General features: G+C 47.5%; 1 protein-coding gene across 1 annotated transcript in view; it reads left to right on the plus strand.

Annotated features, from left to right (window-relative positions):
- Positions 1–13897, plus strand: part of MEGF11 (multiple EGF like domains 11) — a 332603-nt gene that overhangs the window by 124831 nt on the left and 193875 nt on the right. Inside the window, 1 exon segment of the mRNA XM_049777656.1 lies at positions 1694–1795. Within this exon segment, the coding sequence (XP_049633613.1) occupies positions 1694–1795 (102 nt within the window).

Genomic DNA, 13897 nt, shown 5'->3' on the forward strand with positions numbered 1-13897 from the left:
TACAAAGTGCAGTGGCCTTGCATTTGACACCCCTGCGTGCTATAGCTCCCCTGAGTCTGATACTCCCATTTGACATCCACTGAGGGGATGGGGACCCAAAGAGTGGATGTTGGGGTTGCATTCCTGTGGCTGCATCTTCAAAGAAAGCAGACTGGCATCTGCAGTGATTGGCCCAGTTGTTCCGGCCATGCAGGGGATGTGGAAAAACTCTGGCTTCAAGGCCCAAAGATTCAGAATTCAGTGCTAGTTGTTGTTTTGGCCTTGGGAAGGTGCTTTCTCTTTCTTGAGGTCTCCCTAGACCAGTGGTCCTCAAACTATGGCTCGCAGGCCACATATTGTATTTGTATCTGTTTTGTTTCTTCATTGCAAAATAAGATCTATGCAGTGTGCATAAGAATTTGTTCATAAGTTTTGTTTTTACTAGAGTCAGACCCTCCAATGGTCTGAGGGACAGTGAACTGGCCCCCTGTTTAAAAAGTTTGAGGACCCCTGCCCTAGACCCTCAAGATGCTCGCCTGTGAGTCTCCTATGAAAAAGGGGCTTTGCTCGCCAAGGACACATGTCAGTCCCCCTCAGGACACAGTGTTTGTACCATCCACATTTTCCATTCTTTGCTGCCTCACTCTAGTCCTGCCAGCAGTTCTGAGAACCAGCCCATGGGATCAGTTCAATCTAGCGACTTTGAAATCAGAGCAGTTCAAATCTTGCCTCTGTAGCTTCTTAGCTGAGTGACCTTAAACAAGTCATCAAATTTTCCGAATCTCTTTTCTCATCCATAGGACAGAGAGGAGAACCCCCAAATAGGAGTTGAAACGCCATTTTTCTTTTCCCTTTTTGGTGTTTAGAATCAAAGTCAAGGCCTTGCACATGCAAGGCAAATGCCCTGCAACTGAATTATATCCCCAGCCAAGAGTTGAAATGAAAAAGAGAGAGAGAAAGAGCGAGAGGGGGGAAGGGAGGGAGGGAGAGAGAGAAGGAGAATGAGAAGGAGAATGAGAATGAGAAGGGGAAGAAGGAAGAGGAAAGGAGAAATCCCATGTGCTACTCTGGGGTGCTGGAGAGGGAATGAGTTTGCCTCTCAGCCAGGGTGGCCTTGTGAGTGCCTCTGTCAGTGAGAAGACATAGTCTTCATGATCTCAGGGCTGAGCCGTCTGACCTCCCAGCCCACCAGCATGGCAGGCATGGGAATTCCTCGGCAGGATTGCTGTTCGGGTGTGCCAGCACTGATTCACTCTGTACTGAGTCTGACTTGCTTCGCTTCTCCCAATGTGTGACGCAGTCCCAGGACCCTGACCTTGCTGCTTGTTGGGGTCGAGTGGCTGTTAGCACCGAAATTCTCTGCCCAGCTTCTGCCAAGCTCCCCCACCCCCAGGATGCCTCCAGCCCAGAGTTTGGAGGTTCTTTTGGAGAAATCCTGCAGACAGACTGCCATCCCAGAAAACACCTGCCTCCCCCTTCTAAATAGAAGCAATTTGGGAACAATCCCCAGGGGGAGCAAATGTCTTTTAGTGAGAGGCACCAGAGTGGCCCTGAAGAGTCATTGATTTTTCTTGACTGTTCCTTCATATGTGAAGCCATCGTGCATTTAAAATAATTATTGAATGGCATCTTCGATAGTGCTTAACACAAATATCATTCTTACGGGAGTGATTGATTTTCAATCCTTTCAAGTGGCTTTCTCCTTTGTGCCTTAGGATCAGTTATAAAACGGCATATCGGCGTGGCCTCCGAACCATGTACCGGCGGAGGTCCCAGTGCTGCCCAGGCTACTACGAGAATGGAGATTTCTGCATCCGTATGTAGGGGCTGCCTTTGTCTGACCTCAGTGGGACTGGGGGGGGGGGAGGCCTGAGGGAGGAGGGAGGCTGTGGTCCCAGTCTTGAATTAAAGGTCCAACTCCTTCAGAATCCAACTGCTGCTGTCAGCTCTGATGGAACAATGCATCTGTTGAAAATACGTTAGCATAGATTTGTCCATTAGATCAACTACCTCAGAGGGCGATGGAAGTAGGTCAGTCTTGGGCTTTGAGGGGCAGGAGAAATGTGGATGTTTCTGGAGAGGGAGTGCAGAAGCACGGTGAGGAAGAAAGGCTGAGTGCCTGGCACAGAATTCAAGGTGCTCAAGAACTTGTTAATGGAAGGAGAGATGAAAGTGTGAATGAGTAGATGGATTGAGGGATGAAGGGATAGATGGGTGAATAAATGAATGAAGGGAGGATGGATGGAAGGAGGGAAGGAGAGATATGTAGATAGATAAATAGATAGATGGGTGGATATAAGAGATGAAGGAAGGAAGACTGGCTTATTGAAAGGCAAGATCACAGAACTTAATTACAAGTGACTGGCTCTAGGAGGTGAGAGGTGAGAGGACAAGGTGGGATCAGGAAATCCATTTTATGCCTTTCTCTGTTTCTCTGCAGCAGTTCAGAAAACTAAAGTCTTATTATTTCTCATGAGTCTAGGCTTGAATTGCCAGCAGCTGAAGAAGCTGTAACTTGGGAGGAGGTCAGGATAGTGCAAAAGGAGACCTCATATGCAGAGGTCTAAAGATTTGGCGTCTGGTCCCAGATTCCCAGAGTTGTTACTTCGAGCAAATCGTTTCTTCTCTATGGAAGTAGTGCAGGGCCTCATCAGAGTTTCCACCATGGCATAGGGCCAGTGTGGGATTTCCTAGAGGGTATTTAGAACATTCCCTCAATTACAGAAACATGTCAGAGAAATTGGGGACCTCTTGTGTAATGACAAAGAAAAATCCACCCTAGAAGCTTCTGCCTCCTCATTTGCAATGATTTTCCTTATTAACATTCTCTGTATTGCTTGGGTGTAGAGAGCAAGCTAGCAGTAGGCTGAGAATTTGGGCAGAGTGGGCATGTTGATGTTGAGAATGAAATGACAATTTTCCCCAGCTTCTGTTACTTCTCCTGTAATGCTAGAGAAACTCGATGCTAATTGCATTTTAGGAACAAATGAAAAATGTGCCTGCAATTGAGTTCAATAGGGAGGGTTTGGTTGGAAAAATACAAAGATATTCACTCAAAGCCATTCCAAATGCTATGTTTCTGGGGAGCAGAACCTTGGCTGGTGCCCTCCTGAAGGTGGGGTTGACTTTGAGGACTTGAGTTCAGAAGTGAGGCCAAATCCAAAGCTTTTCTGCTGCACCGTCTGCACAGGGTAGAGCAAGAGTCAACCTGGAGCAGGACTCAGAAAGCCCAAACGCAGCAGCCTGGATATGTGTGGCCCTCCTGGGTCACAGCTAAGGGATGGATGGGAAATGATAGAAGGAACTGAGCTGTCAGCTCCAGGCTTCAGGAATGGATGAGCACATGCCCTTTAGAATTCCCACGAGAAAGTGTCAGAAAGCTTGTGGAAGATGAAGCACGGGATAGAAATGCCAAGTGTCCTGTTTGTGGCGGTTCTTTTTGCTGAATGAGAACAACTGATACCTTCCCATCTTGCCTTATATGCTGGACTCCTGTGGCCCTGCTGGAGGTATCTCCAGCCCTGTCCATCTCCCAGAAGGTCAAGGTAGAGAAAGCCCCTTTCTGAAGAGGGACCAGGGAAGTTGTCAGCATGGGATAGGGGCCAGAGAAGCACACAAGAGATGGCTCCTAATGATGAGAAGAGGCAGAAGCATAAGGGCCAGGGATTGGAACTCAAGCTGAGACCACCATCCTTTCTCAGTCATTGTCATCATCCTCTTCTGAGTACACTCACCCCAGGTTTAGTGCTGTTCAGTTGCTGGCATGATGGTGTAATGCCACAAAGCCACGGAACAGCCTTATTTGATAGCTGGGGGATCCGAGACACAGAGTGATCGAGTCACTGGCCACCATCACATAGCTAGGAAGTGCTAGAATGTGAATTGAGGATTCTCAGCCCAAGGAATAGGGGCCTGGGTAAGATGCGATCCTTCTCAGAACCTGTTTCTGCACATGCAAGATTGTGTGTGAGTGTGTGTGTGTGTGTGTGTGTGTGTGTGTGTGTGTGACCAGAAACCCTTAGGAAGTAACAATGACAGATCTTTCCTTCCTGACTTTGGGTCTGAATATTTTCTCCATCTGAGCTCCAATTTCCCTCTCCCTAACTGGCAGTGAATGGGCCAAGTCACAGAAACATGTTCTCACTGTAAATTCTGTCAGGCCTTGAAAACCGTGAGGAAATACTGGATCAGGAACTTGGCATTATGTGAAAGTTCAGTCCTGAATTATTAGATGTGTTAGGGACCCTCTCATGCATTCCTTGGATGAGGATTGCAAAGAATAAAAGGAACCTTAGCAGAGTATGGAGTAGGGAACAAAGTTGCTTTTAATTGTTCTGTCTCCTTTCCTCATGGAGTAGAGGAAGAAAAAGGCAAATTTCTGTGGCTATAATTAATAGCTATGATTAAGACAATGTGTAGCCATAGCAGTATAGTTGTTTTCGAGTGTCTGCTGCTTTGGATAAGTGAGAGGAGCTAAATTTAAGTGTTGGGAGAGACTCACTTCGTTAGTGTGGAGAGAGGGCAGGGAAAGAAGGTTGGGGAAGGCTTTAACGTAACATTATCATTAAATGGATCCTCAAGAAAGGTGCTGATAAAGCTAATTAACAGGCTCTCTGTTGCAGTGCTCCCTCAGATTCTATTACTTTGGACACCTTGTACTGGTGGAATGACAGAGTAATTGGGAAGGTCACTGATGAGAGAAAGCTGAGGGTCTGCACATGGTCAATCCCGCATTGCTAGAAAAATAGATGGAAGGGCTACTTTTTCCCAATTCTCAGGCTCTGGCAGGAGCTATTTTTATTTCTACTGTCTGCACATCAGTGGCACCTTAGTGTCTTCAAACTAAGGACTCAGGCCCTTAATACCATCTGGAAGATTCTCAGCAGTTATCTCTTCAAACATCTCCTTGCCTGACCCACCCGGGCTGCCCTCATTGGAGCTCCACCACACCAGGATCGCATTCCATCTGTGGCCTCTCTGCTTTCATCTCTTTCCCTCTTCATATGCTTTCTCTGTGACTATATCCTTGGATCTATTTTTTTAAATCTTCTTAAAAAATTATTAATTGCCATGAGATAGAGTTAAAAAGTTGTTGATAGCTGAGTTTCAGTCATACAATGTTCTATCGTCCAGCCCTTTGTCAGTGTTCTTTTCCCCATTTTCCTCAGATCTAGTTTTTAAACCTGGTAGCTCTGCTAATTAACCTGTCTATTGAGCATTTCCTTTCAATTCAATGACTTTGTGTTTCAATTCTGGGAGTTCTGTTGGTTCTCTTTCAGATCTGCCTGTTCCTCTTCTAGAAGGTCCTATTCCTTCATTGTGAAGTCTAGTGCTTCCTTGATGATTTTGATTCTTTTAAACATTATTTCTTTTATAGTTTTTTTTCAGATCATTTCTCCTGAGCTATTAGTTTGATGATACAAGTTCCCAGAATATCAATTCTCCTCTTATGGAGACTTCCCAGCTTTCCTTGTAAGTTGTCATTTCTGTGCCCTTTCTGCTCTATCTCTAGCCTTTTCCTCTTTCTGCTGCACTGAGCTGTGGAAGGACCAACAGCAAATGCATTTTGCATGTTCTTAGCCATCACTTGAATGATTTTGGTAAATAGTGAATAATTTGTCCTTAGATTATTTGCCATTTGTGGTCAAGACTTATGTGGCTTTGTTATTATTATTGTTGTTGTTTTTGTGTTGTTTTTGAGCCTGTGTTGTTTTTGAGCCTGGCTGTGCTTAGGGCTTAATTTTGGCTCCATAATCAAGGATCATTTCTTGGGGGACCGTAAAGGGTCCAGGGGACCTTATCCTGGTGATTGTATTTGGGTTGACTGCCTACAAGAGAAGTGCCTACCTGCTATACTATCGCTCCAGCCCAAGGATGTATTTTACCCCCCCCTTTTCATAAAATACTATTATTGTTACTACTACTAATAATAATAATGTAAAATCTACATACCACAAGACATTTCATTTAAAAGGCCAATTGCATGTAGACCCTTCCTAAGTATTTTCTCTAATTCAGAAGCAGATCTTGAGGCCAGGGCAGTCCATCCTTGTGGCCTCTCCTGGCATTTGGGGTTTTGCTTCTTGTTTTTTTCCCAACCTCCAGAATCCTTGCTTTCATACATCAGCTGCTGGGCAACATTTTCAAGTTTCCCCTGCAGGAAGCTGGCAGGTCCCATGTATCTTCCCTTGTGTGGGGTAAAAGCTGAACTCCAGCCAGGCCGGAGACAGCGACCAGCCACAGCTGTTGTTCCCCGAGTCTCCTTATCTTCAAACTTGACCCTCTGCCCCCACACCCACATTTTCCCTTCATGCTTACAGATTTACCTTTCTTTCAGAATAGTTTGGCTCTGTGCTTCAAGACATTTGCATTCTACTTGGGGCCACTTTCATAGCAGGAGAATCCCATAGAAGCTTCATGTTGTAGCTGCACCCACTACTCTATTGGTAACGGAGTAGGGCTGGAGATTTCATGACCAGACCGTGTGCATTTACTTCTTTATTCATGTTGGTTTGTTGTTGTTGTTGTTGTCGTTGTTGTCGTTGCCACATCCATGGTGCTTGAGGCTTACTCCTGGCTCTGTGCTCAGAAATTACTCCTAGCAGGTTTGGGGACCATATGGGATGCTGGGGATAAAATCCAGGTTGGCCACATGCAGGGCAAGCAACCTACCTGCTGTATTATCTCTCCATCCTCCTTATAAAATTTAATTCACTGACTTCTTGCTCTACTGCGATGGTGCCAGAGTTGGCCCTCCTTCCAACCCCTGCCCAGCCTTCTCAGACAGTAAACTCTCTTCCTCTTCCCCTAGGCACCATGAGTGCCCATGGGAATGTCTAGTCTGGTACTTGCCCCTCTCTTAATGGATATTTCAGCAACACAATTGAGAAGTGGAGTGGGTCAGAGTTGCAGAGAAAGACATCTGTCAGGAGAGAAAGGGACTGAAGCCATATTAGATTTGAACATTGTGCCAAGGAAGGTGCCAAGATTATAGCAGTGGGAGGGAAATGCTTGTGCCTGTGCATAGACGCAGCATTCTGGCTCCTGCCCAAACTCGGTCTCTCCCCAGAGTTCCTTGCTGACCTTTTTCAAGGTTTCCCAGGGACTCCTGCCTGCCACCACCCCCTGAAGCAGTGCCTATGCAGCAGTCCTGGTCCCCTGCTCCTGGTGCTGAGTATTACTGTCCTGGAATATCATCCATCCTTCAGCTCCCGCACTGGAGATGAATAAGAGGTTTCTGGCCTAGAGGAAAGATTGCACAGATTCATTTCAACCCAGCGTGATGAGCCTGTTTCTAAAAACAAGCAGGGAGGAAGCAGAGTGTCCCCAGGTTTATGGGGAGAAAGGCATGGTGGCTGCTGAACAAACAAGGCTGGTGACTGCCACTATCCCAGCCTGAGTCTATGGGATCAGGACATTGATATTGTTGGCAGTTTTTAATAATCTAACTCCTGCCATTCTGATGGTTCACCTTTGCTGCCAACGTGGTGAGAAATGCAATGGCCAAGGTGTGCTTGACACCTAGAGTGCACTGGGAGCCTCCCTTGACAGGGTTTGGATGAGTGGATTCAGGATTGGGGCCTGTCTAGACCCCCCCTGCTCTCACCTGGCTCCTGACCTTTTGGTTTTCCTCTAGGACAGGAACTCTGGGAGTCAGGAGTTTTTCTGCCCAAATCACCTGCCATCGTGTCCTTCTGCAGGCCCCATCTCCTGGTCAGTCTGTTCTGTTCCTCAAATGTGAGTCTCTGGGGCTGTACATGGTTAGCCCTGGACCAGGCTTAGGGTGGGGCTCTTAGTGGCCAGGAAGAGCAGTAACAATAAATAGCACAGCAAGCAGGGCACTTGCCTTGCTCATAGCTGATCTGGCTTTGATCCCTGGCATTCCGTATGGTTCCCTGAGCCACACCAGGAGGGATCCCTGAATCTAAAGCCAGGAAAAAGTCCTGAACATCATCTGGTATGGCTCAAAAATAAACAAAAATTTAGTACTCAAAAACTCTTGACTGAACAAGTGCAAGAATGAATGAGTGAAACAGACATGTTCTTCTGATCTCTAGAAACACCCATCCATAGTAGTGACCGACTTTGCAGCAAAGATGGGCTGAGGATCCTGTTTGACTTAGTGAAGGGGAGCATGGGGGACCCTAAGAGCAGGTGGTACTCAGGTATAGTAGTTCTGTGGCCTGTTCTCTTGCTCTTGGCTATGAGACAAGAAAACATCACTCTTGGGCGTTTTCCTCTGTCAAATTAGGATTGGATATGCAGTGACCACCCCTAAGCAGAGTGTGGAGGGCCTGACTACTTCAAAGAACGGCCTGGCCCACGAAGACCTGCTATCAGTGAGTTTAGTGAGGGACTGTATAGTCATGATGCACAATTGGTGGAGGGTCGTAGAGTGGCCACAGATGGGCCCAGGGTATTATGAACTTATGCACTGGCAGGACGATAGTTTGGGCAGCTACTGACATGCTCAGTGGGGCTGGAACCTGCACTCCAGAGAGTAGAAAGGTGGATAGTCAAAGGAGAGTGAGGAGGTTTGTGCAGAGATGCTGAGACGCAGACACTGCAGGCTCTTTATCAGAGGAGGCTGGGACTCTGGTTGTTCAACTTCCTGAACTTCCTACCAAGCCTCCCCAGACGCCTAGGAGCCCTGACAGGGCCTGTGTGCTGATTTGACTGTAGACATAAAAGGTTCTAGGTGCAGCTTCTTCCTTGCCAGTAGCTGCTATGCTGAAACCTGTGCTCTCTGGATGAGGCAGGGCCATGTCACTCATGTCAGAAGACAGATGCCAGACCCCCTTTTATGGTGTCCTGGTACAGTAGTCAAGCCAACATTCTATTCTTCATAAGGACCTGGGGATTCATGTGACCTGGTCACATTCTAACTTCTGGGCTTTCCCTTGGTCTCTGAAATGCCACCTCCATGCTAGGCTCTGTGAGGCATTTACTGCTGCCCCTCATGACTGATAACACTGGCCCTGCCTCATCTCAGGGGGTAGCACGTGGGTCCCTCTGCTCCAAGGTCAGGTCAGCAGGTGTCTTTCCTGAAAGCTGTGGGAAATGGCACTATAGCTCCTTGGCTTGTTTTTTCTTTGAACTCTCAATGCTGTTGAGATGCTGAATCTTTCGACGATTTTGTAGTTATTTTCTGCCTTCCCAGCTGGGAAAGATGCTCAGTGGGGAGATATAGTTTGGGTTTGCTCCTAGAGAATTTCTCTACTCCTGTTCAATCCTTGCATGCTGACCCTGTCCCAGTAAGTGCCAAGTGAGCTAACAGGCTGTAAGCGGGGCTGACCAGGAACTTCTCTGTAACTGCTCTTCCCATCCTGTCGATGTTGTAGAAATGAGTGTTATGAGGATTATATAGTGAATGTCTGAATTTTTGTCTTTCTTTTTTTTTTTTTTTTTTTTTTTTGTGGTTTTTGGGTCACACCCGGCAGTGCTCAGGGGTTATTCCTGGCTCCATGCTCAGAAATTGCTCCTGGCAGGCACGGGAGACCATATGGGACGCCGGGATTCGAACCGATGACCTTCTGCATGAAAGGCAAACGCCTTACCTCCATGCTATCTCTCCGGCCCCTTGTCTTTCTTTTTTGAGGGTAGCACATCTGGTAATGCTCAGGGACTCTCTTAGGACTCAGGGATTTAATTGGGGCTGGCTGCCTGCAAGGCAAGTGCTTTTACCCCCTGCACCATCTCTCAGGCCCAGTAACTATAAAATTTTACCCAGTGCTTGGCAAGACCTATGGCAGTGGCGGCTTTCATTGCTCAGGTGCAAACAGACACTCACAGGGCAAAGCACCATTGTCTTTGCACTGGGTCTGAATGCCCCAGAGTGCATACTCACTCTGTATGTGTTTGTGATCCCGTCCCATCAAGGCCCCTACCCTGTGTATACATCCAGGGTGTCTCTATACTACCCTCTTCCTCCACCCAACAAATCCCTCTCCAGTCACTGCCCCATCATCCTTTCCCACTTTGCTTTCTCCTTCCCCCTTTCAAGCAGCCGGAGGTACGGAATTGTCACTCAGGGATCCCAGATTGTGTCCTCCCTCCTAACAGGGTGGAAAGGGAGCGCCACTAATACCATCAATCTCTCTTCCCGGGAGGGAGGCCCACCTGGAACCAAGGGCGAAATCCAGGTTCCAGGCCAGACTACACCTGCCTCTCTCTGGTTGCCTGGAGCCTGGACAGTAAGGTAAGGACACAAGTTCCAGATCTGGGAGCTGGGGGATTCCCCCATACACACATACCCTAGGTAGCTTTAGCCTCATGATGTGGTCAGGCAGAGGGACCAAGACCTGGCTCCTGCATCTCCCCCAGGTTCCATCCACCAAACTGCAGAGGCCCGATAGTAAATCAGCAGTGGGTGTGATTTAAAGGACTCTGTTTGCTCAGCTAAGCTGTTGGCAAGGTAAATGCATAAGCTGCAGAAAAAATCTCTCGAAACAGCCGCAGGGCTCAAATGCCCTTCAGTCCTCCATAAAGGATTCTCCAAATTATATGGACTCGATTAGTATCTCTATTACCACACACCATTTCAAGGCCACTCGGACTCCGCTATACTCACGCACACACACGGGCCTTTTGTGGCTCTGCCCCTGGCAGCGCTGGGTAATGGGAGATTTGTCTTTAAGAGTGTGTCAGGTGGAAAGAGTTCCTAATTTACTAAGTGGAGGGGCCTTTGTTAGAGAGATGGATGCTTTGTTCTCCCTGTCCATTTTAATCTTGTTTCTGCACAATGAACTCTCATAAAGCACCAGAGGAAGGAAGGTTTGGTTCTAGGGAGGAGAGAAGGGTCAGCTTCAGCCTACAGGGAAAGCCTGGCTTTTTTCAGGCTTTCTCCTCCTCTCCTGGGCCTCAACTCTAGAGCTCTGAGGCCAGGCTCAACTCCCAGAAAACATTGTGACTTTCTTCCTGCTCATTCTTGTCTTTTCCAAACCAGGCCATGGCCTCCTCTCTTTTAATAGACCCTAGCTGCTGATCTTTAGGGCAACAACTCTCTCCACCAGTTTCTGGGTCTGGGCCTTTGCCCAGAGATCTTAGCCCCTGTCTGGTACTCTCTGGGGGCTAATGGGATAGGATGAGGCATGGTGACCCTCTTAGGGGCTGTAAGCAAAGTTAGTCTCTGAGTCTTCTGCCAGGATAGCTCTGGATCTGAAAGAAGCTTCTGAAGTTCGGTTGGGAAATTAGGGTTTGCTTGCTGTAGGGTTGCCCATTGGGGCTTGAGACCATGTAGGTTCTGTGTCCACTGTGAACCCCCCTAGCTCTTAAAGTTGGCTACTCAGGCCATTATCTCTTAATGAAATAAGTATAGGCTCCTGCCCTTGGGTCTCAGCTTCTGCAGATGGCCAATGGACAGACAGATGTTTTCATGGTAAAGGTGGGAAGTCAGGCTGTCTGCAGGGATGTCTGCAATGGTAGCTTTCCATGGAGTGCTCCATGGAAAGAACTGGGCAGGTTGGCTTGGCTGATGGGGCATCAGATGCTTGGAAACACTGTTCAGTGTTACCAAGTGGTGGCTGTGCACCTCTATCTCCCCCTCCCCAGGTTATCTCGACAAGCTTCATGGTGGGGAGGGTTTGCTATTTTCCAAGAATGGCAGTTTCCTGGCCTGCATGCCCCAGGAAACTTCTATGACTTTTCCCAAAGACTTTGATGGGTGGGGTGAGGGTGGTGGTGGGGCTCTGGGTCAACATATCCCAGGTTGCGGAAGTGCTTGTAATTGCTGCAGCAAATCTTAAACAACCCGGTTATGAGCATTAGAAGAGGCAGTTGCTATGTCTGGGAACAATCCTACTATGTAATATGAGTCGCTTACTACATTGCATGGCTTCTGATACATGTGATAGTAAAATAATTTAAAGTAGCAAGTTCCACTTGTTGAGCAGACTTGTAATTTGTATGCACTGCTGTGGTCAGAGAAGGGCCAGTGCTACTGCCTTTTCCTGATGACTTCCCATTTATGGAAAACAAAAGGGGTGTCAGGTTTAGGGGAGGAGTGGATTAAAGATGAGATCACAAAGTGTGTTCTCTTAAAGAGTCCCAAGCCTTTCCAGCAAAATAATGGGAGGAAACTTCTCCTGAAAAATCAGATAGGGTTCGTTGAAGGGGCTCACTGAAAGGAAGCATACGTTCTATTTCCTTTTTTTTTGGAATTGGCAGCACTATTATTTCAGGATCAAGACATAACAAGGAAAGTGCTCTGAGCCTTGCTTTGATGATAGGAGCAGAGATCTAGTCTAAAAAGGGCACAAATATTTGAGGTTGTTTGTTATATAAATAAACCCATTCTAGAGGCCCACATAGCACCTGTAGGAGAATGAGGCAAATATTTAAAGTCACTGGGGCTGAAGCTATAGCCCAGTTTTAGGGCGTTTGCCTTGCACGCAGCTGATCCAGAATGGACTTCAGTTCAATCTCCTGGCATTCCATATGGTTCCCCAAGCCAGAAACAATTTCTAAGTACATAGCCAAGGAGTAATCCCTGAGCATCACCGGGTGTGACCCCAAAACAAAACAAAACAAAACAAAAATTAAAAGTCACACCTTCTCTCCAGGTATGGACCTGGAAAGAGGACTTTGGAACCAGTCCATGAAAAAAATTAATTCCTGTTGGGCCTCTTGAGTTAATTAACTGGGGCTAGTTAAGAACCTATGGAGGGCTCTTCCATAACAGGAAATCCCTCTGTCAGTCTGAGTTCTTTATTTTTCATCCTGGAACTGGTCCCATCCCTAAAGTTCCAGTTGCTCTTCAAAGTCTCTTTTTAGGGTCAAGGCAGTGGCACCAAGGCCTGAGCTTGCTTAGATTTGAGCAGAACCTAAGCTGAGCAGCCCATGAACATCACTGGATTTGGTCCCCAAGCAAACCAGAAAACCGAACCAAATTCACTCAAGCCTTCCTGGCTGACATTACGTGGTTCATGTGAGGTTTGTCCCTCTCCATCTGTTCAAACTGAAGGTAACTACTCCATGGGAGATAGCTAGATTCCATCCAGCCCAACATTTTGGGCTGTGTCTGATTGGGGTGAGGTCCCCTGTTATCCTCTAGCTTCTGGGAAATTTCTGTCTGGGTCTGTGAGGGTCAAGAGAAGGTAAAGTCAGGTAACTTGCACCCCCAACTTAATTTACCTTGATGAAGCTTCAAAACTGGATCTGACAGGTGCCCACGTCCTTCATCAGTTGAACAAGACAAGCAAGAAGCAGTTCTAGGAAGTGGGAGTTGCTTGTGGCTCGGAGGGGTACAGAGTATGAGAGCCAGATGGCCCACAGGGGAACAGCTGTCTCTGGGGGGGGGGCCACAGTTCAGGAACTCCACCATCTGGGCGAATCCTGAGATTTGCAGTTTTCCTGCACAAGTTGCATGGCTTACCCACCTGGCAAGGAGCAGAGTGGGAGGAGATAGAGAAAGAAAGAGAGAGGAGAGAGAAAGAGAGAGGGGGGACCACCCTGGAGTCACATGGGCTTAAGTCCTTTCAAGAAATACCCCACCCTAGGGCAGGACAGAGTGTGAGTTCTATAGATGCCCTGAGAAAAGTCCAGGGCACTCATTCAATGGCGGCCTCCACTTGTGTCTCGGCAAGACAGGAAGAAAAAAAAAAAACTCATGGAGGAGCGCTCGGTGGTTTGGGGCTGTTATATTTTCTCTGCTCTATGATCCGTGTTAGGTTAAAAGGGCCGGAGTTGCTTTTCCCTCCCACGGAAGATAATTCAGCCCGGACAGGCTCCCTCTGGGAGAATTAAAGGTGATGAGGGACTTCTGGTCAGCTGGAACTGTTAATATCCTTCCCCCAAAGTGGCCCTCCCGCTCCTGTCCCCAGCTCCCTGGCTGCTCCGATGATGAATCTCTCCCAGGGTTGGCATCCCACATGCAGACTTATTCCCTGTGCCAGCACTGCAGAACCTGGTGGGGAGGATC

Source organism: Suncus etruscus, chromosome 1 (assembly GCF_024139225.1).
Source record: "Suncus etruscus isolate mSunEtr1 chromosome 1, mSunEtr1.pri.cur, whole genome shotgun sequence".
Taxonomy (NCBI): Eukaryota; Metazoa; Chordata; class Mammalia; order Eulipotyphla; family Soricidae; genus Suncus; species Suncus etruscus.